The following is a 26,801-nucleotide window of genomic DNA, read 5'->3' as shown; positions in this document are numbered from 1 at the left end:
GTAGGCCAGTGCCCCCAAGACATCAGAAGCAGCTGGACAGGACTGTGGGTCACACTTTTGGAGAGGTAAGCTAGGCCTGAGGCATCCAGGCTTGGGAGTCCAGAGGCAAATGGCACTGCAGAGGCAGGACATACCTGGTAGATGGCCGTCCCTGTCAGGGTGGCTGAAAGCACGAGCTTCAGAGGGAGTTGAAACCCTGCAGTTCCCAAAAAGGAGGGTATGGTGAGCCGAGCACCATCCAGGCCCCAGAGCCTCCGTTCCTCCCCAGGCAGGGGCAGGAAAAGAGCCACAGCCCACAAGAACCTGAACCACCAAGGCCAGGCTGGGCCAGGCTAGGCCAGGCCAGGCCAGGCCAGGCGCTTCCCCTTGTCCCAAGCTGGGGGCTGTTCTTCCTGATGACAGGTAGTTCATAGGCGCTGACCTGCCACTGTAGCTGTTTTGTGCATGGGAGGAGGAGGTTACCTGGCCCTCTTGACCTCAGCACCCCGCTCCCTACCTTGCTGTGGAGTGTAGACATACTGTCTGACGCAGACCCAGGCCTGAGACAGGAAGCCATGCTTGGAGGCATGGGAGCTGCAGAAAGACCCAGGGGGTGAAGGGAACTCAGGGTGGCCCCTTCTCTGAGCCCCAGAATTTGATTCGTTCCCCATCTCTGCCCCACCAGCCTGCCAGGGCCAGCCCTGCCCAATGGCCCAGAAGGTATGCCTAGAACCTCACCTGCTCCTCAGCTTCTTCAGGCAAAGGAGGGTCCTCAGATATTCCTCGGGGTAGCTACTCTGCAGCCTCTGTAGGGACAGAGAGATGGGACTGCCTGGAGCCATCCCCGGGAACCTGGCTCAGGGTACCACAGTGGGCACCCAGTAGGTACTCCACAAAAACCTCCTGGTTGTAGAGAATTGCAAAGAAGGGCCAACCTGTGGGACAAGGCCCAAGTTCCCCAAGGCTGCCCTTTCCTCCTCCACAAATATGCAAGCCTCATTGATCTTCTATCTAAAAACACTCAGTGCTGGGGAGTCCTTCCTAAGGTCTAGCTCCAGCCCTCTCCTGCTCTACTCAGTCACATCTCATCACTGTTTCCATCTTGGCTCTCTGACCTCTGCTAACTGAGACTGGGGCGCAGGGAGCCTATGTCCCAGGGGCACATCCCCAGTCAGGATACAGGAGGGGGCCATTCCCGGTCAGATGCCCCAGGCCTTTCCCTCTACTCCAGGGAGATCACAAGGGTGACAGGATTTGTCTAAGCCACATTCCAGACCTTAAACTGACTGCCAAGTGGCAGAGACCCATGGGAATAAGTCCTTTGCTCCCATCATTAGGAGAATATAGGCCATTGTCACCTGTTCCCATAGCAACCCTGGGGTCCTGGGCAGGTGTGAGTCAGCTCAAAGCTTAACTGTGTCCTTTGAGGCTTAACTAAGGGCTAAAGAGGATTTTCCTTCTCCCAAGATTCTCAAGAGGAAAGGCATGCAGTGGGGTGAGAGGTGAGGCAGAGAAGATGCCTGGTGAGGGAGAGGGATTCAGCAAGGCAGAGCCACGCCGGGTGCGGTGTGTGTCCTGTGGGAAGCTGCTGCCCTCTTCTGAGCCAGCTGTAAGACTGAGGGGACAACAGGCTTCCCTAGAGGATCAGGAGGCAGTAGTGAAAAATACTCAGAACTCTGCTGCTGCTACGTGAGAGCCAAACCCTGTCAGGTGAGCCCAGGGGGACCTAGGTGGCCCCTGGATAACATGAACCCACTCTGGCCTCCTCTCCCCTCACCACCCATCCCTCCTCGGGGTTCAGTCCCAGCTCCTCTCCCGAGCTCCAGGGCCATGGGGCCCGGCTGCCCACCAGGCCCTTAACATCCACACCCCCGTAACTGTCCAGGGTCCCCTGCACTTCTGCTCTCATCCAGCGTTCTGTGTTAGCAACTGGCACCACCGCCTCCCTGCTCTCTGTCCTAGATGCCACCCTTCAGGTCTTAACCCTCCCCCACTGAAGGAAGAGTGACCAGCCCTTTGCCTCTGTGTCCCCAGACTTTCTCAAGGGCCTCTGTGGAGCGATTTCCTCTTCCTCCTCTTTCACCAGGAAAAGTACTTGACCCCACTTCCACCTGCACCCCCATGCATTTGGATGAGCCCTATTGCACTTTTCACATTGCCGTAGTGTAGGCTGCTGGATCCAGCTCCCCCGAACACTGGATCTCCTGAGTGCTGGGCACAGTCAGGCAGCTCCCAGCCCAAAGCACCCAGCCCCAGGCCTGGCACTTGGTGGGTGCTCAGGAGGCGTCTTAGTAAGATGACCTATCTTGTAAGACTTCTCCTTTGACAGAAAATTTGCTGAGTGTTTATTTTCTGTTAAGAACTGCCGGCTGCGGCAAATCGGCATGAACAAAACAGACAAACCCATCTATGCCCCTTTACTCATGCTCTTTCCTGCACCTACAGTGCCTTCTCCTTCCTCTCCCCATTCCAGATCCTGCCTGTCCTTCAGGCTCCTGCTCAAGTCTATCTCCTCCAGGAAGCTCCCCCCCCCCCTTTCTCTGACATTATCCAACCGAGTGTTGATGCAGAATGTAATTCTTCCCCAAGTGCTTCCTGGATCATGTCAGCCTCTGCAGAGTTCCTAGCAGGGACAAGACTCCTGACCTGTCTCAATTCTCCAGCTGGAGCTCAGGGGTTCAGAACCAGAGCTGTGACTTACTGTCTCTGTCCCAATTCTCCTTTGTTGAGTCCCTGCTGTGCACATAGCTTGGCGCCCCAGGCATCCTGGGTGCCATCCCAGGGCCTGGCCTAGCCTTTGCCTGGAAGGGAGGACTCATCAGTTACTTGGCAACTCAGCAGAGCTTTTCTGAAACATGCTACATGCTGGGTCCTCCACTAAGCATCACTGCACATAAGGGAAGCAACAGACAGGGGGAGCCCAGCCTAGCCCTTTTACCTCGGAGCCCACTCTGGTCCTGCGGCTGAAGCTTCTCACAAACTGCACCGGGTACCAAAGGCTCAGGAATCCGAGACCCAGAAGGAGAGGCACGGAAGCCAGCAGGGAGTAGTACTTGTAGATCTGGACAGACAGACAGACACCAGAAACACCTACCTTCTGCCTTCCCCCCCCAGTCAAAGGCCAGGATCCATTTCCCTTCCCACCTGACCCAGGACACCAAGGGTGGTCTGGGGTGCCAGAGGAAGGCTCTGGTTCTAGTGCCACCCACCTATCCCCAACTAGAGCCTCTCAGGACAGCCATGCCCACTTCCCCTTCCTAGGCCCTGCAAAGATGCCTGCCCCTCCCCCAGGCCCTGGACTCCCAGGGCCCTTAGAGCAGCCAAAAGGAGGAGGTTATATAACCCCGTCTTCTCCTCCCAGGGGGCTGCAACAAGCCCCGAAACAGAGACAAACTCTTCCTGCACTCCTATGTTCCTGGCACTTTGGGTGCAGGCCCCTGACAATTCGACAAAGGCCTAACGCTGTCCAGGCCCATTTTGTAACCTGGCCATGGCGGGAATGCATGCCCTGCCTCTGGTGCGGAGGCCTTTGTCCCTGAACTCCCAGGGCCGGGCCCCTCACACATTTCTCCATTTATTTGTTATCCACTACCTTTTTATTGAGAGCTCAGCACGCGCCAGGTCCTGGGTGGTAAGGAGAGACTAATCAAGCCCCTGCTCTCAGAGAAACCAGCTGATCTTCACTTCTACCTGAGGGTCCCATGACATCAACTCCCTTTACAGGAGGGAAACTGAGTCTCAGGAAGGTAACGTGGTTTCCTCAAAACACTTAGCACCCCATGGCATCATTTTTGTGCATTTGTTTATTTGTTTACTATGTCTCCTCTTCTGAAATGGCAGCTCTTGTGACGCCAGGGACATCGTCTGTGCTGTTCACAGCCATATTCCAGTGCCTGGGAATGTCCCTGGTACAGACGATGTGCTTCACACATGTTTGATGAATGAATGAATGAATGAGTGAGTGAGTGAGTGAATGAAGCCAGATTCAGATTCAGGTTGCCTGAATTCAAAGCCTAGAGCTCCACCCTTTGGGCTCTAGACTGAGCAGCTTCACACCCCCAGCCAACAACCAGTGAAACAGATAAGGTTTGGGATTCTCTTTTTAGCCCTCTGAGACCACCTCCCTCCTCAGTGCTGCCGTCCTCCGTCTTTACTCCCACTCCAGCTGGGCCAACAGAAGGCTAGGGGATCAACGATGGGGAGGATTTTAGGCTTCCTCTTCCCCCTCCTCTGCCCCTGCCCCCTCCCTACTGGCTTCAGACTGGCAGCACCCGAGGGCGGCCCAGTTTCTTGGCCCCAGAATGGCATGTGTTTAAAGGACTGGAATCCTGTACATAGTGGAAGGCTGCAGGAAAGCCCAGCACACAGAGATGAAAGGAGCCACGCTGAGGTAAGCAGCCCCTCCATGCCCTCTGTTCCAGGCCATCATGAATCGGTGGTTACCTTGGGTACCTGGGGACACTCTGCCCTTTGCCAGACCTGGACGCCAAAGTGAGCCCAGGACAGCACGCTGCCGAGCAGGAGTGAGGCTTCATGCCTGACCGTGGCACAGGCGGCCAAGGAGTAGTAGAAGGCAGGGTAATAGAGCAAGGCCAGCATCTTCCAGGGCCCTGGAAGGCAAGATGGGAAGAGAGAAAATGATGGAGGGGCAGGTGTGGGCTGCTGAGTCCAGCTCACCCAGGCCTTTCTCATGTCTCCATCTTCCAAGTCGCTCAGCTAGTTCAGTGAACAAAACTCCTGTGCTCAAATCCAGGCTCTGATTAATGTCAGCTCTGTGATCTTGGGCCAGTTACCTCTTGGAGCCTCAGTTTTCCCATCTGTAATATGGAAACAATAGTACTAGATTAGCAAAGGCAAAGTGAGGAGTTCTATGTACAGTGCTCAGCATGGTGCCTAAGTTTGTACCAAAGACACAAGCTACTACTTTATTATTGCATCCTTCTGTGACCCTCAGCATCCTTCACTATGTTGTGGGGCTTAGTATCCACCTTGTGTGGCGTCCCTGTGAAGATAAATGACCTAAGGAGGTCACGTCACAGGACAGTGGCCCCTGTCAGTGGCAGCTGTCCTTGTTACCATCACCTCCTTGAGCCCAGCTCAGTTCTCCGGGGCCCCCCTTTGTGGCCCTCCCCAGCCTCCTTATTTTCACAGGGGCTGGGTTACCTGGGGGACTCAGCCTGTGCCCACGAGCATGGGAGTTCCCTCCCTCCTCGGGTAGGGTTCACACAAGAACAAAGGAAGCAAAGAGGGCGGCACTGACCCAAAGGCTGGGACCAACAAAGGGAGGATTCAGGCATTGTGGAGGGGCAGTGGGGAGAGTAAGGGGACAGTGTCTTCTTGGCAGTGGCTCACGAATGGAATGGGAATCAACCTGGTTCACTGCAGATGAGCCCTCCCCCTGTGGTCCAGATTCCCTCCCCACCCCGATCCCATCAATCCAGGCTCAGGCCTCAGCTGCTATGTACCTTGGCTGGATGGTGAGTTCAGGGTCGGGAAGGGCAGCGGGGCCTCAGCCAGGAGCAGCAGACACAGGGAGCTGAAGAGGACCATGAAGATAGCAGCAGGCACGGTCCAGGGCCCATCCACAGTCAAGAAATCCACGGGGCTGGTGCAGGGGCAGGGACAGGGCAGGAGGGAGGTGCTCAGGCCCTGTGCACCGCTGCCTTGTGCCATGTTCCATACTGGGAAAGCAGAGTCAGGCCCACTTTCCAGACGGGGACACAGAGGCCCTTTACCCACTCACTCCACAGGTATTTGTTGAGTGCTTCCTTTGTACCAAGCTCTGGGCTCTGTGGCAGAGCGACTTGGACACATCCTCTCCCCTGCCCCCCATCACACACACACACACACACACACACACACACACACACACACAGAGGACCAAGCCTGAGTACAGCTCCCTCCACCCATCCTGGACGCTCCAGGAAACAGCTGCCTCCACACTAATTGGTTTGTCTGGGCTGGCAGATCTTCAGAGAGCTCAGAGAGTCACAACATCCTTGCATAACAGTCAACGCCCGGGGGCAGAGGGCAGACAGAGGGCACAGCAGTCCCAGGCATTGCCTCTCTAGGCTCAAGGCGGGCCACAGAGACCCCCTGCTTCTGGGGCCCAGCTTGCCCTCGTGCCTTGACAGCTCTGTCCTGCTTCACTCTCCCCCCACCCCTCCCCCAGGCAGGGCAAAACCCCCAGCTCCCCAGAAACCATCACGCAGAACCCACCTTGCTGTGGAGCCTTGGCCTGGGGTGTAAGGCCCCCTGTACAGGAGCCCCACCCACCACCTCCCTCAACCCTTTGGTTTTTCCCACACAAACCTGACCAGTCCCACCTCCTCAGGGTCATCCCTGTCCTAGGCTCTGGGATTGAAAGGCTGAAGAGTCAGGGAGAGGGTCTACCAGAAACCTGCCTTCATCATCAGGGTCCCAAGGAAGCCCTTGGGNACACTAATTGGTTTGTCTGGGCTGGCAGATCTTCAGAGAGCTCAGAGAGTCACAACATCCTTGCATAACAGTCAACGCCCGGGGGCAGAGGGCAGACAGAGGGCACAGCAGTCCCAGGCATTGCCTCTCTAGGCTCAAGGCGGGCCACAGAGACCCCCTGCTTCTGGGGCCCAGCTTGCCCTCGTGCCTTGACAGCTCTGTCCTGCTTCACTCTCCCCCCACCCCTCCCCCAGGCAGGGCAAAACCCCCAGCTCCCCAGAAACCATCACGCAGAACCCACCTTGCTGTGGAGCCTTGGCCTGGGGTGTAAGGCCCCCTGTACAGGAGCCCCACCCACCACCTCCCTCAACCCTTTGGTTTTTCCCACACAAACCTGACCAGTCCCACCTCCTCAGGGTCATCCCTGTCCCAGGCTCTGGGATTGAAAGGCTGAAGAGTCAGGGAGAGGGTCTACCAGAAACCTGCCTTCAGCATCAGGGTCCCAAGGAAGCCCTCGGGGGCCGCCTGACCGAGTGTGTCCTGGAGCCAGGCCCTGGTGGGCTCGTGGCTCTTTGGGGTTTGGAACAAAAGCAGGTGAACTGGGGTGGGTTCCTCTCCCTCCCTCTGGGGGTCCCGACTAAACCTGGAGGTCTGGGTAGAGGTGGAAAGAACCTCCGGCTGAGAGAAGAGAAGGTATCCTGAGGCCAGAGCTGGCTTCTAGGATGTAACAAATCACCACCACCCTTTGATGGGTCCCCTGAGTGGGGGTGTCCAGGTCACAGCACCAACCTGGGCAGCCCGGGCCTGCCGTGCCCACAGTAGGGCCACAGCTGGCAGCGCCTCACCAGCATGGCCAGCAGCAGCAACACGACAATCTGCAAGGAGGGCACAGTGGAGAACTTGGGGTGCCCAGGCCTTCCCTGATAGGTTGACCTCAGCCCCCAGGAGCCCCCCTGTTCCCCAGTGCACACTCATGTGGCATCTTAGGGACTGTGAGAACCCCCTCCCACACTGTGGGCTCCCAGGTGCTCCCTTCACCAGCCCCAGCAGGGAACACAGGTCATCCTGCCCAGGCTGGCAGCAGGTTGCAAGCCAGTCTGGACTTAGGTTAGACTCACCGACAGCACAGCCAAGAAAGTGTGGAGGAGGCCGGGCGGCACACTGGGGTGGCAGGAGGGCACTACCCTGCAGATCGAGTGAAGGCTGGGTCACACCTGGGTAGGGACCCCCAGGTATGCCACCAGGTCTGGGGTCCAGGCTCTCCATTTGGGGGCTCTCGTGCTTCTGCGGTGTGCCAGCCCCATGCCACGTTCTGAGGCTCCAGGGCTAAAGGACAGGGGCCTCCAAGGGAAAGACATGGGAGGAACAGGGGCCAGCTGGGCTACACCTCTTCTCTCTCACCCAGATCCTTCCTATCTTTCAGGGCCCTCTTCATCCCTCCCTCCTTCAGGAAGCCTCCCTGATTGCCCCAGGCCTCACAGAACTCTTCTCAGATCTGTGGCTGAGCAGACCACCCCAGTCAAACAACCAAGTGTTTGGCCCTACGATTTGCCTTCCCTCCACCAGTATCTGAGTTCAGTCTGTGTCTGACTGGAATGATGTTCCTTGGTCTTCCAGGACTTACATCTCTTCTCGTTCCCCTTTCATTAAGGGCTTCCATGTGCAGCTGGGCAGGTTGCACACTGCACCAGAATGCCCGGCAAGGGAGTGAGTGTGGTCTGAAATCCAGGCTACACTGTTCATCAAGCCCTGCACCTACTGAGCTACGTGCATGTAAATGGGGGTCCCTTTCTCTAATTACGATAAAGCGTCCCTGTGGCCTGGGAGAGGACTGGCTCTCACCACAGCTGAGCAGAGATAGGCGCATGGTGGACACAAAGAGACTGACGGGCACAATAAAGGCTTCCACTTCCACAGCTGGGTCATGGAAGAGAAAGGGGGAGGAGCCCTAAGCTCCAAACTGGACCTGGACTTGGGAGAGCAAACAGGACTGGGTCCCTGGGGAAGAGTAGACTTCTGAGCCTGCCCAGCTGGAACCCGGGAGGACACCCGTGTGGGCAAGGCCAGCAAGGTGCTGCAGCTGAGCGCCCCTGCCCAAGAGGCTCACCTAACCACCTGGGCACACTCCTGCTGAGTAACAAGATAAGGTTTCCAAGGCCTCATCGGCAGGGTAAGCTCAGAGCCCTGTGACTCCTCTGGAACAGCCTGGTCTCCCCTTGCTTCCTCTCAGGAAATCCCAGAGAGTGAAAAGCAGGAAAGAACCCGGTCACTGAGCTTGTCCTTGGGGTGAAGGGACAGAATAAGTCTGTTTTGCACAACTTCTTGGCCAGGGAAGAGCTGGCCTCTTCTCAAAGCAGAATTGTACTGGTGGGGAGGGCAGGTGCCATGTAGGGGACCAGGTTCCCACGGTCAGAGCTCAGGTCTTACACCCCCTACTTCGGACACTGAGGCTCCTTACTCCAGCATATGGGGCGGGGGTTGGGTGAGGCAAGACTCGCCTCAGCCCCAAGAGCTCAGAGCCACCTTTCTAGGCCCTCTCAGCCCACATCGCCTCACCTGACTAGGTCCTGCTCAAACGTGTCCCCTAGGCCAGCCAAGGCAGGGGCTCGCAAAATGTCCCTGCAGTAGCCTGGCCACGTTCCCATTCACCCCCAAGGATCCTCTCCAGGCCCTATCTGGGGAAACCTCTCTACCAGCCCTTTCTGTACCATCTGGCCCTCCATCCACCTCTTAGCTCAGTCCAGCTGAAGCTCACAGACCCTCCCATGACTGAGGTCTGAGCAACAGAACCCATGTTTTGTGCTGTGGGATGGACAGAGTGGCACAGACACAGAGGACACTACCTCAGCGGAGTGGGAGCCTGATCCTGGAAGAGACGCCAGCAGGTACTAGAGGGCGCATAGGAGGGAGGGAACCTTGGGGCAAGGCGTCAGAGGCAGTGGGATATGCTTTTAGTTTGAAAGGTTTTCAGCACGACTTTCGGCAAAGGAGGGGAAAGGAAGCTCTGTGGAGCGGGGAAGAGCAAGGAGAACTGGAGTGACAGGCAGTAGGTCATGTGACTGGGGCTGCCCGGAAGGGAAGCTGAGAGCAGATTACACGGCACGGGAAGCACGAGGGAGCCATTGAGGGTGTTTGAGCAGGACACTGTTCAGGATGTTAAGAGATTTCTGTCGCTAGACTTGCATATAAATAACAGCAATAACCAGAACTTACTAAGCATTGACTCAATGCCAGCCACCATTTGTTCCATGGATGAACTCAATTGCTACCTAAGAGGTGTGCACTATTAGTACCCACCTTGTGTAGACAGGAAGGTTAAGTCTCAGAGAGGCTAAGTATCTTGCCTAAATCACACAGCAAGTGAGGTGGCAGTCAGGACTTGAACTGAGCTGTCTGGATCCAGCTCCTGCATTCGACTGGGAGGTGAGCTGTTAAGTTGAACCATATGAAATTGCCATTTCTTACATCAAGAACAGTCATGTATCAACATTTTCAAATGGTTCAGCATATGCAGTCTCTGAGGAGAGGAAATGGCAGGCCGCATTTCAAAGGTATGAGTATTTAGGAGGCAGAATGTACACGCCTTGACATGGAGGAGCAGAGGGAAGGCAAGTTCCCAGAACGACTGTAGGGTCTGGGTGGGGCCTTATTTCAAGGTGAGGAGCGAGCACCAGAGTTCAGCACAGCCCTGGGAGCTGAGGCCAGACTGCAGTGTGGTGAGGACACTGAAACGGAAAGAACCAGGCAACTCTTTCTAGAATTCAACTCTGAGTAGACGCCTGTGCAGGGCCCCATCGGCGGGAGGGCAGGACACACCTCTGTGGGTGAGAGGGAAAGCCCGGCTGTCTGGGGCAGAGGCCTGGGTGTGAGGTCCCAGGAGACCTTCAGCCCTGCTCCCTGATTTCCCCCACCCATGAGAGGAGGGCCTGCAAGTGACCTGGTGTGGGCCTCCTGTGGGGAACCCGTGAGGAGAGTCTCTGATTCCACCTTCCATGCAGCCCTTTGAAGACATGGGGAGGTGCATGACATCCTGGACAGCTGCCATAGGGTATGTGTGTGTCCCCTACATGTGTGGCCAGAGGGACCCCTGGGGGTGGAAAGGGCCAGCTCGGCCTACATAGATCAATCCCTTGCCCACAGAAGACCCCAGATGACACATCCCATCCCCATCAGACTTGCCCTACAACCTCTTCAACCAGGGCCTGGCACCATAGGGGCACGTGGATAAGTGTGGCCAGGAGACGAAGTCTGTGCCAGCCACTGTCGCCAGTGCCTACCAACCCCAACTCCCAAGCCTGCAGGGGCCCACTGAGGCACAGAGGAAGACCACTGTCAGAGCTCCTCGCAGCTTTGGTGCCCCATCCCCCTGGGTGTCTGACTCACACAGGCGAGGTGAGCCCAAGTTCACCCCCATGAAATTCCCCTAGGCTTCCCTGCTTCCTGCTCCCCACTTTGAGGGGGTGGTGGGGAGGAGACAGGCAGCTCGACTTGGTTTGGCTAAGTAAGGAGAGTCAAACAAACCTCTTTATTCTTCCCCGCAGTGGAAAAAGGGAGCTGTAAATTCTAGATGCCACCCACCTTACAAGCAGTACTCCCCACTGCCCAGTTCTTGCCACACACCCAGCTTTATTCTAGGGCCGTACCCCGCCACAGAGCCAGCTGAAAGCTCCTGGCCCTGGCCCATGACCAGACCCTGAGTCACCTAAAGGGCACAGCTTCAGATTAGAAACTTCACCCTGGTCAGGGTCTGTGTCCTCTTGGGGCTCCTGGGCCCCTCCCCATTCTGCTGTTCCTCCCACTCCCTATGCTTGCAGCAGGGTCAGCCAGAAAAGGAGGGGAGGGGCACACCCTTGCCGACAGTGTGGCTGCTTTCCCTAGGGTGGGAGCCCGGAGTCCTGCAAACAGCTCCTTCCCCCAGGCTAGGATGAGGCCTCTGCCTGTCTGACCAGGCCGCAACCCCAGCCCCAGCCCCAGGTATATATGAGCGTTTCTCCTTCTCCAGTTTCTTGTTGATGGAGAACAGATGTGCAGACATCTGGCTCCGCAACCCCCAGCCTCACCTTTCCACTCCCCCAACCCTCAGACAGAGAAGGAGGTGGGGGATGGGGCCAGGGCTGAAACGAGGAGGGGACGACTGGGCTCTGGGGCTCTCGCTGGTGAGGTGTCCTTGGCAGCATGTGGGGACACAGCGAGGCCCGGCTCCCTCACCAGGATGCCCAGACTAAGCAATGACAGAAATGGCCTGGGCAAAGGCAACTAGGACTCCTGGGGCACACCATGCTGTGCTCAGACAGCCTCCCTCCCTCCCCCAGTGGCCCCGGCAGTCCTGCTGGGAGAAAGAGGACCTCCTCGTCTTCACAGAGATTCTGAGGCCAGCCAAAGAAAACAGGGTGGCCTCTTTCCTCAAGAACTCTTCACCGGGGTTTCTTCCTTGGCTCTCGGCCTCCCCCAGCCCCCAGCCTGCCCAGAGAGCCTGATGCTGGAGAACACCACACCCCAGACCATCACCACAGGGCGCAGTAACTCCTTGAAGGCAGGCCGGCTTCCCTCAACCACTCACCCGGCACTCCCCAGCCTGGCTACAGGCCAGAGTCACCCGTTTTAAGGATGGGGCCCCGGAACCTATTTTAGACATACCACACAGGTGCTTTTTAGGTGACTCGTGTGGCCCAAGGCCCCACCTCAAGCATCTTAACACTCGGGCAAGGGCTGTTCTCATGTAAGTGATGAGGAGACTGGAGCCCAGAGAGTCTTGTGACTTGCTGAAGGCCACACAGCAAAGAGTGGCAGAGCCTGTCTTGGTAGCGGTTGCCTGGTTCTTCCCCATCCCCGCATCAGTAATCCCTGCCACACCTCAGTCTGCTGGCCGCAGAGCCAGGGCCTCCACTTACCCCTCAGGCTGGAGCTCCTGGCCACTCTGGGGCTCATCGATGTACCAGTTGTCGTAGGAATAGTCCTCTGTGGTCCCAGAGGACCAGTTCCCTACAGCTCCGGACATTCTCGATTCTTTTCCTCTGACCTCCAGACAAGAGGAACAAAGTCACTACAGATGTGAAAAGAGGCTTAGGAAAAAAAAAGAAAGAAAAAGAAACTCAAACAAAAAAAAAATGTTTTTCTCTAATCCTAAAGGTTACTGTCTTGCCTCTAGCTCTCTGATAAAAGCCTGTCTGGGAGTGAGGGCCCGGATGGCTGGCACGGGAGGAGGGGAAGGGCTGCTCCTGCCCCTTCTTGTCCCCTCCTGCCCAGTCCTGCCCGGTGCTGCAGGAGGCAGCTATCCCCTTGAGAGTGGTGCTCCCTTGGGGTCCTTGGGCTCTCGTCTCTTTGTGTGACTGACCACCAGCAGGTCTTTGCTCAAAGGACCATTTTCAAACTAGGTCTATCCAATCCGAGCTGCCCACAGAGACGCCCCCCTTCCTTCCCCCTCCCCAAACCCACTGAGAGGACCCACAGACACAGGCTCAAGGAAGGGCCAGGGAGGAAGGAGCTGCAGAGATGAAAGGGTGGGCGGGCTGTGGGGAGGGCCCAGCATGTCTGCTGGACCCTCCCAGCTGGGCTCCTGGTCTCTCCTGCCCTTGGGGGTCCAGCCCAACCCCCCCTTTTGTTCAGGCTCTCTCGAGACCACCCCTCTGGGCCTGAGCAGTGGGAACCCACCGTGGTCTGACAAAAACTCCTCCCAGGGGAGGAGGCCCCATCCCCACTGGCTCCCAGCCCTGGGGGGTGTGGCCAGGAGGGACCCGCACCTGACTTCCAACCCAAGTACCTGCCTTCGGTGCCTGCCCCAAGTTCCCACACCTTTGCTCACCACATCTGCTGTGCCCATGCTCACACAAATCCGGTCTGGCAGTCTGGCACGTTAGCAATCCCAGGGGCTAGCAGGACAGAGACAGGGAGGGGGCCTGTCCATTCCTTCACCCCAGTTTCCATGAGGTGGGAGGCAACATGTGTCTTACTGGTAAAGCTTTTTTGTTTTTCCAACTTGATTTCACAAGGAGATAACTCATCCCCACAAGGCAGAAATTAGTCCTTTAAACACAAACCAGACTGAGGGGTAGGAAAGAACCCTGCCTGCTTCCTGCTCTTTCCAGGGTGAGGGTAAGGAAAACAGGGCTCTGATGGGAGCTGGGGGTACCTCTCCATTCTGCCTCCCCCGAGAAGTGGCCCCCCACCCTGGCCTGCTCCCTTCCCCTTCCTAGTTCAAGCAGGGGTTGGGGTGAAGGGCAAGATGCTGAGAAAGGCAGAGAGCAGTTCTCAGGCCCCGACCCCTCAGTAGGGGTCAGGACCTCTGAAGCTTTGAGGGCCCTTCCAGTACCCCACTGGGGCCTGGGCCCTGGCCCTGCCCAGCTTAGACATTTGTTCAACAAGCCTTTTTTAAAAAGACATTCATCCATTTAGTCTTAACATAAACTCGTTGAATACCTACTAAGTGCCAGCACTGTTCTGGACCCTGAGATGTGAGCTTTACAGTTCAGGGGACACAGATGAGCAGGTAAATGACCTCCAGTGTTTGAGGGTCCTAAACTGAGGGCAGATTGTCCTGACATGTCCTGTGGGAAACGGAATTTGGTCCGAGAAGGGGGAGGGGCCCCTGAAGAAAGTAACCTTGGAGTGAAGATTTGAGGACAGGGAAGTAAGCTGAGCAGAAGGTGGGGCGGAGGGGGGGCTGTTAAAGGTAGGAGTGGGTGCTGGGAAGCATGTTCCCGTGAGAGGGAACAGCACAAGTGAAGGCTCAGAGGGGACAGGGCTTGAACTCCTAAAGGCTCCCCCTCCAAGTTCAGCCGGCAGACCCACGAGGCCTTCCAGCGAGTGGGCCTGAGTGCTCTGTCAGCCTTGGTTCCTCCCTCTCCTTCCTAAATGGCCCCCTTTCCAGGGAGATGGCTCTGCCCAGCCTCCCTAATCCACAGAGATGTCAGCATCTGCTGACTCAGAGCCAAACCCGGACTTCATTTGATGCGTTGCGGGAGTCCACACTGCCCATCTGATCCCAGGTGTTTGGGTGGATCCTGTCTCCCTGTCCTGCTGCGAGCTCCTGAGAGCATAGCTCTGCCTCTCCTCCTCCTCCTCCCTCATTCCCCTGACTCACAGTGTTCAGGTCACAGGGGCTTTGTGACTGCGCTCGGCAGGGCCATGTCCTTCTGGCGACCGTTGCTCCTCCACGGGCCTGCCCCTCGCAGGCCGCAGCTGCTCCTGGTTCCCCAGCCGGGCTTTCCAGAGCCTGACACCCTCTCTGTGCTCGTCCAGCAGTATTTTATTCTATTTTTGCCTTGAGAAATGGGTTACCTTTAAACACCTGAAATAATTTCATTCACATGTGGTATTATATTCATCCCTATTATGAATTTTCCCTTATTTCATTTTATTTATTTTTATTAAATTTATTGGAGTGACACGTGTTAATGAGATCATATGGGTTCCAAGGGAACATTTCCGTGATACATGCACGATGTGTATTTTGCATCGTGTGCCCACCTCCCAAAGTCAGATCATCTTCTTCCATCACCATGTATTTGGCCCCCTTTAGTCTTACTACCCCCACCCCCATTTGATTTTAAATCCTCCAAAGGATACCCCCCACAAGGAAAGTCCAATCTGTAAGGAGCTCACTTCCCCAACGAGGCAGAGAGGTGTGCGATGGGGCAGCTCTGTGGGTCAGATCGGCTTCCTTCCCTGGAGGGAGCCTGGATCTGCACCCCAGCCTAGTTCGTCCTTCCTTCCTTCCTTCCTTCCTTGCTTCCTTCCTCTCTCTTTCACTCAGCAAGTGCAGATTGTATGCTGACTGTGTGCCTCACAAAAGGTTCTGCATGCTGAGAGTATAGCAGCAAGCAAGGCAGGTCAGGTCCTGCACCTGAGGGGACCTGCCATGCATTGGGGGTATGGAGAGACCAAAATGTGTCAGTGCTGAGGGAAAATAAGATAGAATAAGAGAAGAGAGACAGACAAACGGGCAGACAGGAATTGGCTGTTTTAGGCAGGACAGTCAGGAAAGGCCTTGCTAAGGAGATATTTGAGCAGAGACCTGAAGGAAGGGAGGAAGGTGTGCAGTTGGGCACTGAGGAAGGTCATTCATCAGCCTCAGGGGCCCCAGCCAAGCCCAGGGACAGGCCCTTCCCCATAGCACCACTCCCTAAAGTAAACCCTGCTGTGCCCCAAATGGACTCCCACTGGCACCCCCACTACCCCTTGCTATTTATGGCCCAGTGCCCAGGGTATCCCCTCCATCTTCAGTGGGGTCATGCAGAGGTCACCTTCAGAGGTGAGGACATGTGATCTTCACCCACTTTCCAATTTCCTCACCTCAGATCTGTACTGAGAACAGGAAGTGCATCCAGGAGGTTAGAGCAGCGTTTCTATTTGTCAGTGAGAAACGCCCCACCTGGGTTTCCGGTCTGAGCTGGCTCTGGGACCCTGAATGGGTTCCCTTCACCATTCTGGGCTTCAGCCTGCTTCTGTCCCAGGAGGGGTGGGTCCTCTAGTCTAGCCACTGTTTGACTGTGGGCTCTCCTCTCCCCCAAGGCACCAGCTCCTTACCCGAAATGACTTTATGACCCAAGAATGTGGAGCCAGCACACTAGTCACTGGCTGTAGCAACAAGTCAAAGAGAGCAGCTGCGACTGCCCAGGCACCCCTCTCCTGGCCTCCAGCTCCCCCATCCATTCTGCTGGGAGCAGGGAGGCAGGCTGGTCAAAGATCCATGGATATTGGGTGGGCATATGGCTCAAGCTAGGAGGGTGGGCCAACTTCTTGAATCCAGGGTACCTTCTCACCTTGGAGCTAGAATAGCTTTGCAGCTCGCATCTGCAAAATGGGAGGGTTAGCTCTGAGGTGTTCAGGACTGCAAACTGGCAAGGAAAAGTAATGGGAAGAGAAAGACAGTAATGAGGTGCTCCTAAAGAATTTCTCTAAAGGCCTGGCAGCAGAGTCCAGGACCGGCCCTCCGGAGATGGCTTTACAGGGGGACACACACCTAGAAGAACAAGGGACCGGCACCTGCCATTAGAAGAAGAGGAACCAGAGAGAAGAGGTACCTGGGAGACAGACTGCAGAAACTCAGAGAAGAGGAAGGGATACAAGGAATGAGGAGATGACTTGGGCAGTCTTGAAGGCTTCCTGGAGGAAGGGGCCTGGAGCAGGCCCTAAGATCAGATAAGATCAGCAATGGTAGCTAGAACGAGGTGGAAGTGTCTTAGGAGAGCTGAGAATGGGAGAGAGCAGGGGCAGCAGTCAGTCTGCCCATCGCGGCCCATTCAGATGAGGCTGACCCTGTATCTAAGAATCAGCCCAGGCCAAGCAGAGCTCCCAGCTGGGCACAGATTGGGGTAGCTGAACCCTTTTCGCTGTGAGAGGGGGTCTCAGAAACTTCCAGGCTCTGAGCAGACAAAGGCCATCTGCCATCTGGGCCTAGTACAGAGCTTCCAGACCCCTCAGGCTGGAGCTCACCCACAAAGGCCTTGGGAGAGGGCGTCCTTCCTCCCTGTGTTTTTGTTCAAGTTGATTACATCTCAGGAATTTTCGCATCCAGAAACAGAGGCCCACATGTGCCTTCCTTGGCCTGTGGTTATCAGAATTCTCAAAGGGCAAAGTGCTAAGCTTAGAAGGAATGGGCCAGAATGAATGGGGGAGGACAGAAGCAGCCCCCAAACTCACAACCAATCCCCAGAGACCCCCAAGTCTCCCAGAGTAGCTCAAAAATCTCAGCAATATCCCTAGAATTTTATGTCACAAGAACCCCAGAACCTCAGTATCACCTCCACAGACCCCCAGAACTTCACGAACACACCAGAACATTTAAAACACGTCAAACCTCAGTCACATTCCAAGGACCCCCAAAGTCTGGCAGACCAAGCATGGGTTGGAGCAAGATGGTCAAAACCATGATGAGCAGTTGCAGAAACCCAGAGACCCTCCCATCCCAGCCCTTGGATCCCTGAGTTCAACTGTACTCCCCAAAATTTCTATACCACCCAACCTTGGTAAAGCCTCAGAGCCTCAGCATCACCTCTGTCCCCGGCAGTACAGCAGAGAACCCCCAAGGGGCACTTTGGTCCAGGAGTAGGGGATAGATAGCCCGTGTGCCTGCTTGTGCAGCTTCGCCCCACCACCCCCCACCCCCACCCCGTGAGCCTGCAGATTAGGGGCCAAGGTGCGTTCAACTCCACACAGGCTGGAGAGCTCAGAGTCTGCCCTCATCTACGCAGTATGCTCACATGTTTTGAACTGCCCCAGGCACGCAGAGCTGCCTAGCCCTGGCCAGTGACCCAGCCTGATCCCATTCAGGGACAGGAGGGTTGTTGGCTGCTAAACTCATAGGAGGAGAGCGTAGCCAGAGGGCTCTCTACTTCCTACCTTCCTTGACTAGGGGGAGCCTCAGAAGTGTCATGCCCTTCCTAGAACCCTCCTGCGTCATCAGAGCGTAAGGGACTCAGGTCAGACTGCTCTGGTATGAACGTGGACACTGGTGAGGAGTGGGAGGAGGGGAGCAGCGTGTTGTTCCCCTCCCAGAGGACTAGAACTGACTCCATAGAGGAAGGAAGGTGGGGGTGCAGATGTCAGCTCAGGACAACAGGAGCTCTCCTACTTCCACAGGGTAGTGAGCACCACCACCGTGGGTGGGAGCAATTAAGAAGAGATTGTTAACATCGGGATGAGCCCGCCTTCAGAGGAGAACTGGCCCGAAGGCCATGACAATTCCCCCAGCTAGAACGGCCCTGGAGTCCCCCTTCTCAGCTTGTCCCCCCTCTGGGGTGCCGCCTTAGCCTGGGTTTGTAGCGTTGGCTTTGTGCTGCCCTCCTTCCTCGCTGAAAACGCTGACTGCTGGGGACGTCTCCTGAGCGCTCGCTCCTTGTTCCCTTAGCACAGGGCTCTCCAATTTATTGCCCCCCAGCAGACCCTACTCAGTATGACTCGTGTGACATCATCCAGACTTTTGGAGCTCACACTAGCTTCCCGGTGTCCCCCAAGTACAGCCATCTCCAGGTCTCCAACCTCATCCTTCGGAATTACTCAGTCCTGGCATTCCTACCCCTTCCCTGCTCCCCCATCTGCTCCAGTCCTACCTGACCCGCCTCTACCAGGGGCTCTCTGGACCTCTCCCTTCTGTACTTCTTCCTCTCCTTATTGATCGCCCTGGGGAGTCCTATGCCTCCAGGCAGACAGTGTGCACCCCAACAACTGGAGCTTGTTCCTCTGAGCACCAGCACCAGCTCTGGCTGGGGTCCCAGAGGGATGACTGGCTGTGCAGCCTCAGCACTTGGCCCTGGGCAGTGTTCCCAGCACCTGCTCTCAAAGGTGTTTCATCTCCTCCCCCCAGAAAGGCAGCTCCCTCCTCCTCCCGCCTGTAATTCCAGAATTGGAGAAGCCCACCCCACCTCCACCCCTCCAAAACGGGCTCACGCAGGGCTGGGGCCCCACATCACATACAGGACCGCTCCTCTCCAGAGGAACCTCTCCATCTCCCGAACCATTTGCCTGAAACTTGATCTCTTTGGCCGTCAGAGTCACCTTGGTGGGGAAGCCAGCAAAGGGCTCTGATGGCTGAGCTCCCCAGCTGTGGCCCTTGATGGGCTCAGGAACCCCCTACCTACCCTCATTTGTCACCATCCATCACTGGGACAAGGAGGGGGAGGGACGTTGCCTGAGGAATTGCACCAAGCCAGAGGGGCACGGCCGGCTAGGCTTTTGACCCAATCCTCCCAACCCCTGCTGCCCAGCTGGGCAGAAAGAGCCCTGAACAGGAGGAGGGGGGCAGTTGATCTCACTTTCATGGGGCTTTGGAGCTCAAATTTTAGTTGTGATCCATTCCAGGGGGAGAACCGAAAGGCCCACTCAGAGAGCTTTCTCAATTCCTCACAGCCCAGTCTTTCCCCAGAAGAAGGCTGAGGTTCTGGGGCAGCTGTGCTCCCAACTACCCTCCCCCAAGGCTGCAGGGAGAGTCCCCTGGTTGCCATCTCTGAGCCCCCATGGACTTAAACCACCAAGCTCTCCCCTCCCCTTCCTAGAGGGGTGAAATGAGACTGAGGAAGGAAAACAAGCTCATAAGGTGCTGAAACGTGGTGCTGGGGCAGGCGGGGAGGCATGGGAAGGATAAAGGTGGGACCCCAAATTCCCAGGAGGAGGACACCTGGGAAGGCATCTTCTTCCTCCTCTAAGGAGAAAGCCCAAGGAGCCCAAGCTTTGGGATGCGAGATTGGCTTCAGTAACGGTGAAGACTCCAGAATAGCAGACACAGCAACAAGGATGGTGCGGGGGCTGTGCCTGCTCAGCGGAAAATGAGGGAGAGGGGCCAGCCCAAGCCAGGTCCCTGGTTGCGGGTGTGGGGGTGTGAGAGATGACTAATCCATGCTTCTCTCACACATTGAGGTTTCTTTCTCTCTCTTTCTCCCTCCCTTCAAAAATAAATAAAATCTTATGAAATAAAATGAAATCTATGTAGTAAGCAAACCAAAACATGAGACTGTGTCGAAGCCTGCTGTGAAGGCGCCACTGAGCCATGTGGAATGGTTTCTACCCACAGCCTAGGATTGAACATCCCCCAGCCTCCTTCAAGGCTGGCTGCAACCCTGGGGCTAAGTAGTGGCCCATGAGATTGAGACAAAAGAATACAGGTGTTTTCTTTACCCTTTTCCTCCTTCCAGTTAGTTGAAATTCCATTGTGATGGCTAAATCTCAAGCAGCCACTTTGGGCAATGAGGTGGAGGTCATGCATTAAATAGGATAGAGCAGTAAATTGTCTAACAAAGACAAAGCCTGAGCTAAGACCAGATCTTAGGGCTACAGGAAACCTCAGAGACCCCTGCTCTAACCACACTCGTCATCACATCCAGAGGAAACCAAGGATCAGAGAAGCCACATGATAGTCTAGGAATAGTAACTGAGTGGAGATGCTTTGCCAGAGATCCCCAGCTCCATCATTGCCCAACCCACAGGGCTCTTTCTCTTTCTCTAGAAACATCCTTTTCCGGAGCTTGAATGCTGCTCCATTCTGTGGCTGGGAGCTCAGGCCGTGGAGCTGAGCAAAGGCCCCAGAGTTGGTTAGCAGCAGGCCTGAGATACACCGCTCAGCATTCTGTCTGCTGAGCACACAGCAGATTTCTGCCCAGCGGTGCCCACTCTTAGTTTTGTCTGTCAGCATCTCCTATTTCGCTTCTTTCTTTCCCTCTCTGTCCTTCTGTTTGCCTGTCTGTCCCAGTCCACCAGTCCCTCTTTCCATCCCATTATTGTCTCTCTCTCCCTCCCTCTCTCTGACTCAGTCCACCTGTCTCCTATCATTGATTCTAGAGAGAGGGAAAGGGAAGGAGAGAAACATCAATGTGAAAGAGAAACATCAATCAGTTGCCTCCCATCTCAATTAGGGATCAAACCCAAAACCTAGGTACGCTCTCTGACCAAGAACTGAACCTGCAACCTCCAATACACAGAGCAGCACTCCGGTCAGCTGAGCCAGGGCTTTCCTATCTTTCTGTCTCTTCTTCTGACTCTGTATCTGCTTTTCTCTCCACTGATCTCTGTGGATCTCCCTTCTCTCTCCCTTTCCCTTTCTCCTGCTTTGTTTCCCCATCTCTGAACCTAGTTGTGAAGTTGGTCTCTCCTCCTAGAGGCGGTAGGCAGTGCCCTACCACCCTCTTTCTTGGACTGTGTTATGTGCTGACGTGGTGCTGCCCCTGCCAGCTCCTGCTCCCACCCGCATACCTGCTCTAAGTGTCTCTGATGCTGCAGGGTTGGTGTTGGTCTCAGGACCTCTGATTCTGCAGGGTCCCCAGGCAGGAGGGTCCCCAAGCAGGGGTCTGGGTTCTTGGGGCGAGTGGAGCAGTGGGGTGACAAGGCACATGGATGGCCAAAGGTCAGTGTTGCCAATGCTGACAGAGAAATTAGCACCCTCTTCCTCCTTCCACCCCAGGAACTTTATTTTATCCCTTCAGAGGCAAAGCTGGCGGAGGACGCTGTCGAGGTGAGCCCAGGGATCATGGGTGCCGCCCAGCTCATGCTCAGTGCAGCCCAGCTAGAGGGCTTCAGGGATGATCCACACTGTGCTATGCTGGAGAGGGGAAGGGTGGGAGAGGGAGAGAAACATGAATGTGTGGTTGTCTCTCATGTGCCCCCTACTGGAAACCTGGCCCCCAACCTAGGCATGTGCCCTGACTGGGAATCGAACCAGCGACCTTTTGATTCACAGGCTGGTGCTTAGTGCTTAATCCACTGAGCTATACCAGTCAGGGCAAGAGACTAAGGTTTTAATTTTGCCTTTACCACTTACTAGCTGAGTGACCACAAACAAGGCCCTTTTTTGCTCTGCACACGTTTTCTCACATGTGCAGTGGAGAGGCTAGCTGCTGAGCTCCACTTTGCTAATCTGACTGTATCAGACTCTATCACTCCATGAGCCGCTGGCATTGTCGACTTGGATGGAATGAGGTGTGGGCCTGAGACAATTCCACGGCGGGGCTGGAAGTCTGCCGTAGAGGGCTGGGGACTCAAGTCCTGGTGTGGAGCAGTGATGGTCACATGATCACACCAGCCTGGGATCTGGAAGCCTAAGGTGCAGACCCATCCCTTCACTCACCTACCTGATCTCTCTGTGCCTGTTTCTTCCACCCCACCCACCACCAGCAGCCCTTGGGAGGGTCTGGTGAACTCACAGGCTCCCTACCAGAAGGATTCAGTTCTGAACAGAGGCTGGGAGTGGGGGTGGGGGTGGGGGTGGGGGCAGTTGAAGGCAGGTCCTTGGGATGGGGACTTGAGGGCCCACAGGAGCCATGGAGGGGGGAGGCTGAAAGGAACTATCATAAGAAGAAGGAAGGGCACCCTCTGGGCTAAGTTCAGGCCCAGGCTGTTTGAGACAAAGGCAGCCGCCTCTGAGTAGCCCTTTTTCTGGAGAAGAAAGACTGAAGGGCCCCCTAAGGCCTTTCACACTGGGGCTGCTGAAGGAAGGCAGCTCAGAAATCAGCACGGTTGCCTCCTCTGCTCACCTCACACCCCACCCCATCTTGACTCCTTCTTAGAAGCCAGGGCTCTGCCTGGAGTTCAGACCTTTTGAAAACCACGGGAGGCTGAATCGGGGAGGCAGCTGGGTGTGTAAGGAATCCTGGGGAGTAGGGATCTGGTCGTGCTCTACTGTCCTCACCTCAGTTTTACCATCCATAAAAACGGGAGTGCTACCCACCCCTGACCTGCCAAAATTCACTGAGGTTTCCAGACTTCCTGTGTGGGACTGAGGCCAGGCCAGGAGAAGCCTGAGCATCAGGAACCACTGACTCTGGCCTGCTTATGCCCCGCCCCCTCCCCATGCTGCTACCCTCTCTCCTGGACACCAGGATGCATCTCCGAGTCCAAATATGGGTCAAAAGTCCAAAAGGGTCTTCATTTCTCGCAAATAGAATCCAAATGAAACAGCTGAAAGAACTATTTCTTATACTTTTCTGCACAAGGAGAAGCCGGGTCAAGTTTGTCCATTAATTCATTTATCCTCCCACTCATTCATTGTGTAATGCTTTAATGGCCCCCCCCCAGGCACCTCCTCCATGCCCTATCCTGTCCTGGGCACACAGACATGACCCCTGAAGGATGTTCAGTCAAGTGTGGGCAAGCAGTCATTTGAAAGGGAAGAAGAAGGTGCAGAGTGTGGCGGAGAAGAGTCACTAGCCAGGTTCCAGAGAAGCAGACTTTTACCCGTCTGGAGGATGTGTCGGGCGACATCAGGTGGGGCTGAAGTTTGGGCAGAGGACGTAAGCAGGAGGCAGGGTGTGGAGACGGGGCAAACCTGGCATGGGGCAACAAGAGTGAGCCGTAGTGGGGCATAATGCTGAGTGAATAAGCCAGACACAAAAAAACAAATACTGGGCAGTTCCGCTCCTTCGAGAGTCTGGAGTAGTCACATTGATTGATAGGCAGAGACAACAGAACACTGGCTGCCAGGGGCTGGGGGCGGGGCAATGGAGATTGCTGTGCAATGGGTGTGGCGTTTCAGTGTACGAGATGTAAAGAGTCCTGGAGCTTGGCTGCACAATGTAGATGTACTTAACACTCCTGAACTGCACACTCAAAATGGTTAAGATGGTAAATTTTATGTTATTTGTATTTTACTGCAATTTTTGGAAAGATTTTATTTATTTTTATAGAGAGGAGAAGGGAGGGAAAAAGAGGAGAGAACCATCGATGAGTGGTTGCCTCCCACGAGCCTGCACAGGGGACCTGGCCCACAACCCAGGCATGTGCCCTGACTGGGAACTGAACTGGCGACCCTCTGATTCACAGGTCTGCACCCAATCCACTGAGCCACAGCAGCCAGGGCTTTTTTTACCACAATTTAAAACAAAAACCCACTCCTCCAAAAAAAAAAAAAGAGCATGTCCCAGAGGCTCAGTGTGGGGAGGGGGTCAGGAATGGGAGGGGAAGGGATCAGAAGTAGTGGGCCCTCAGACCAAGCTAAGGCTGACACAATCACCGCACATCCTTTGTAGAAGGTTAGAAGGAAGAAAAGAAGCAAAGAAAGGAGAAGAGGGGAGTGTTGAGGTAAGACGCTGTGTGCATGGGGCCTGCTTACAGGGGTATGGGGCTGGGTACAGTGCACAGAGGTCAGACCTCCTGCAGAAGGGACTGGCTCCCAGCTTATAACATCTCTGAGAGTTACTTGAAGCATGCAAAGGAGGAGAGCTGCTTTGTACAGAATCGTTGTATCTCTAAGACCTCAGACCTAACAGAAACTGTGGCCTTCAGCTCCAGGGTGGTTGCCAGGCCCAGCTGGTTTCCAAGGTCACGGTTTCCAAGTAGCCTCTGCTACCCACACTCTCTCCCAATGGCCAGACCGTGGCCTTCCTAAATATGACTTAGAGAGTCTCAGACCATCAAAGCTGTGGGAAGACATCTACCTGACTCTCACCCACAGTACAGATGGGGTCATTGACACTCAAAGATCTGCCCAAGTTCACCCACAAGTCAGGCCTCAGAAGACCTTAGAAGACTAAGGTCTTCTAAACCCTCTTTGCCTTGCCTTCTTCTTTCTTTTTTTTTTTAATATTTTATTTATTTATCTTTAGAGAGGAAGGGAAGGAGAGAAATATCAATGTATGGTTGCCTCTCATGAGTCCCCTTCAGGGGACTAGCCTGCAACCCAGGCATGTGCCCTGACTGGGAATCGAACCAAGATACTGTGGTTTGCAGGCGCCTTGTCTTCTTCTTAGGGGACCTTAAACTGAATTTTATCATTGCAGAAGAAGCCTACCACATGTGCTCTTCACTGGGCTGGTTGACACCACACTTAGACTGGCTATCTTTTACTTTATGAAAATTAGGCATTCCAGTTAAGGTGACTTCAAATGCATCTTTTCAATGAAATCTACGCTGTCCATTATTGTGCTCTTTAGAACTGTACTTCTATAATTTTAGGGTACACAAGTCTCTAATAGAATAAATTTAAATCTTTGAGCCAGACTCAGGACATATTTAATAGGGGTAAGTGTAGATAGCATCTCTAAGTTCATATCCCAGCTCGGCTTCTGAAGTTCTCTCAGCCTCAAATTCTTCATCTGTCAAATGGGGATAATTGGATCTACCTTACAGAGTCACGTAGAGTGCCTGGTACCCAAGAGCTGCTCAGTGAAGAGTATTGTGAATGATATGATGATGTACTCCTTAATGACGAGAATGACGATGATGGAGGTGATCATGGTGATGGTGGTGGTGATGGTGATGACGATGGTAATGACGATGGTGGTGATGACAATGGTGGTAGCAGTGGTAATGATGGTGGTGGTGATGGTAGAGAGGGTTCTTAACTGAGGAGTGTCCAGAATCTCCCCTACCCCACTGGGTATGTCAAGATCAAGGAGGATCGGTTCCAACTCAACAACTCTTTGCTGTGAGAAGCGCTGGGCATTCTGTCAAGTGAAGCTATGCTTCATATTGTGAGTTTTGATGAGGAAAGTAAACCGATTCCAGAAGCAGGAGCTAAGGGCACACTCCCGGGACAGACACAGTCCCTCTCCCCTTGAAACACATCTCTCCCTGTGAGTCAAGGACTCTTGGGAATAAACAAGCACGTGGAGACAGACCCTCCCAGAAATAGGAAGTCCTGATTGCCCCGCGCCTAAGTGTTCCCCTCACCTGTCCCAGGTATCCCTTGTCCCTGACCCTGCTGTTTTCCCCTACAGAACTTACTATCTCTAGTAGACATTATTATTTACTTTTTTCTATGTTTAATTTTGTCTGTCTCCACTAAAAGATAAGCTTTAGGAGGGCAAGAATCTTTGTTTGGTCCACTGCCATACTCCAAATACCTAAAATAGTGCCTGACATACAGTATATGCTCAATAAATATTTGTTGAACAAAAAAAAATGTTGAAAGGAAGGGATTGATGCTGTCTTTGTTCTCCAGGTCAGGCCCAGCTTCCCAGCTTGTTATCTGGTTTCTCTTCAAACAGAAACAGAGAGAAGTGGATGTGGCCATGATATAGGCTCTTAGACTGGCTCTGGCTTGTACTGTGGGCAAGAAGAGGCATTGCGCAGCCCAGGGATCAGTCTCCATCATGGCTATGGGCTTCAGGGGGTCTGAACTTCCAGTTGCTGCATCCCTGCTGAGCCAGAGGCTGAAGGCAGAGGAGAAGACTGTGGTCCTGGAGTTTGAGGTCCTGAGTGTGGGGTTTAGTGAGGAAGGCAGATGCACTCTGCAGCTGTCAGCTGAGAACCCCTGCAGGCCACCTCTGGGGCTGGGGTTCAGTTGCAGATGAATGATGGGGACACATTTCCTGCTTGTCCCCAATGTCATTGAGCAGCAACATCCTGGCCAGAGCATCACCCTTTGCCCAAAGATACAAAGCAAGGGCTGGGGTTGGGGGAGAAGGACCTTGTAACTTCAGCCCCAGTCCCTGTCAAGGACTCCAGGGAGCCTCAGGGGAACTGGGAGAGGCAGGGTCAGAGCCCCAGATGGAACCCTAAAGCTCTGATTGTGTGACCTATGGCCCTCCTTCTGTGTGGCCTAGGGACACTCACAATGGTCGTTGAGGGTCAGGTGAGGAAGATATAAAAGGAATGCTAAGAAAGAGCTTTGCAGTCTGGTTGATATAGATAGCTCAGTACATTGAGCACAAGTCTACAAACCAAAGGATTGCAGGTTTGACTCCCAGTCAGGGCACATGCCTGAGTTGCAGGCCAGGTCCCCAGTGGGGGCATGTGAGAGGCAATCACACACTGATGTTTCTCTCCCTCTCCTTCTCCCTCTCTTCCCCTCTCTAAAATAAATAAATAAATAAAAATCTTAAAAAAAAAAAAAAAGAAATGGCTTTGTGAATTTAAAGAAGCATTAAATGTGTGGTGCGCAGCAGGTTTGGGGGCCAGTCCTGGCAGTGGGTAGCGTGCAGAGCAACATTAGAGCCAGCATCCTGAGTACCCAGCCCTGAGCAACACTGGACTGTACATAT

At 54.7% G+C, this 26,801-nt stretch overlaps 2 protein-coding genes and 1 long non-coding RNA gene across 18 annotated transcripts in view; 2 read left to right on the top strand and 1 right to left on the bottom strand.

Moving 5' to 3' along the window:
- The window catches only part of STRA6 (signaling receptor and transporter of retinol STRA6), a 40,219-nt gene that overhangs the window by 8,981 nt on the left and 4,437 nt on the right, over positions 1-26,801 (bottom strand). The window contains exons 1-12 of one of the 15 annotated variants that reach the window (XM_037047053.1): positions 18,447-18,634; positions 13,157-13,265; positions 12,288-12,415; positions 7,515-7,581; positions 7,186-7,271; positions 5,445-5,584; positions 4,773-4,796; positions 4,423-4,589; positions 2,918-3,040; positions 718-785; positions 497-573; positions 135-196 (exon numbers count right to left, since the gene is read on the bottom strand). In XM_037047053.1, coding sequence (XP_036902948.1) covers positions 135-196; positions 497-573; positions 718-785; positions 2,918-3,040; positions 4,423-4,589; positions 4,773-4,796; positions 5,445-5,584; positions 7,186-7,271; positions 7,515-7,581; positions 12,288-12,415; positions 13,157-13,216 — 1,002 coding nt within the window. In that variant the 5' untranslated portion in view covers positions 13,217-13,265; positions 18,447-18,634. Of the gene's footprint in view, positions 1-134; positions 197-496; positions 574-717; positions 786-2,917; positions 3,041-4,422; positions 4,590-4,772; positions 4,797-5,444; positions 5,585-7,185; positions 7,272-7,514; positions 7,582-12,287; positions 12,459-13,156; positions 13,266-17,736; positions 17,744-18,446; positions 18,636-26,801 lie in introns of those variants that run through there. The other 14 variants (XM_037047057.1, XM_037047052.1, XM_037047056.1 and 11 more) reach the window with 14 other exon arrangements.
- LOC118987765 (uncharacterized) lies at positions 1,500-14,531 on the top strand. Of its 2 annotated transcripts, none has more exons than XR_005066640.1 (4): positions 1,500-1,689; positions 10,317-10,444; positions 14,037-14,039; positions 14,268-14,531. It is a non-coding gene; the product is annotated as an uncharacterized LOC118987765 (long non-coding RNA). The 2 variants fall into 2 exon arrangements; XR_005066639.1 differs by lacking the exon at positions 1,500-1,689 and adding an exon at positions 4,307-4,369.
- The window catches only part of CCDC33 (coiled-coil domain containing 33), a 122,829-nt gene continuing 121,057 nt past the window's right edge, over positions 25,030-26,801 (top strand). The window contains exon 1 of the mRNA XM_037046905.1: positions 25,030-25,143. Coding sequence (XP_036902800.1) covers positions 25,030-25,143 — 114 coding nt within the window. The remainder of the gene's footprint in view (positions 25,144-26,801) is intronic.

The sequence above is a fragment of the Sturnira hondurensis genome, unplaced genomic scaffold (genome assembly GCF_014824575.4).
Source record: "Sturnira hondurensis isolate 20B ecotype Veracruz unplaced genomic scaffold, ASM1482457v3 Scaffold0005329, whole genome shotgun sequence".
In the NCBI taxonomy this organism is placed as follows: domain Eukaryota; kingdom Metazoa; phylum Chordata; class Mammalia; order Chiroptera; family Phyllostomidae; genus Sturnira; species Sturnira hondurensis.
The sequence above is the reverse complement of the archived record's forward strand: the minus strand, read 5'-3'. Positions and strand labels throughout refer to the sequence as shown.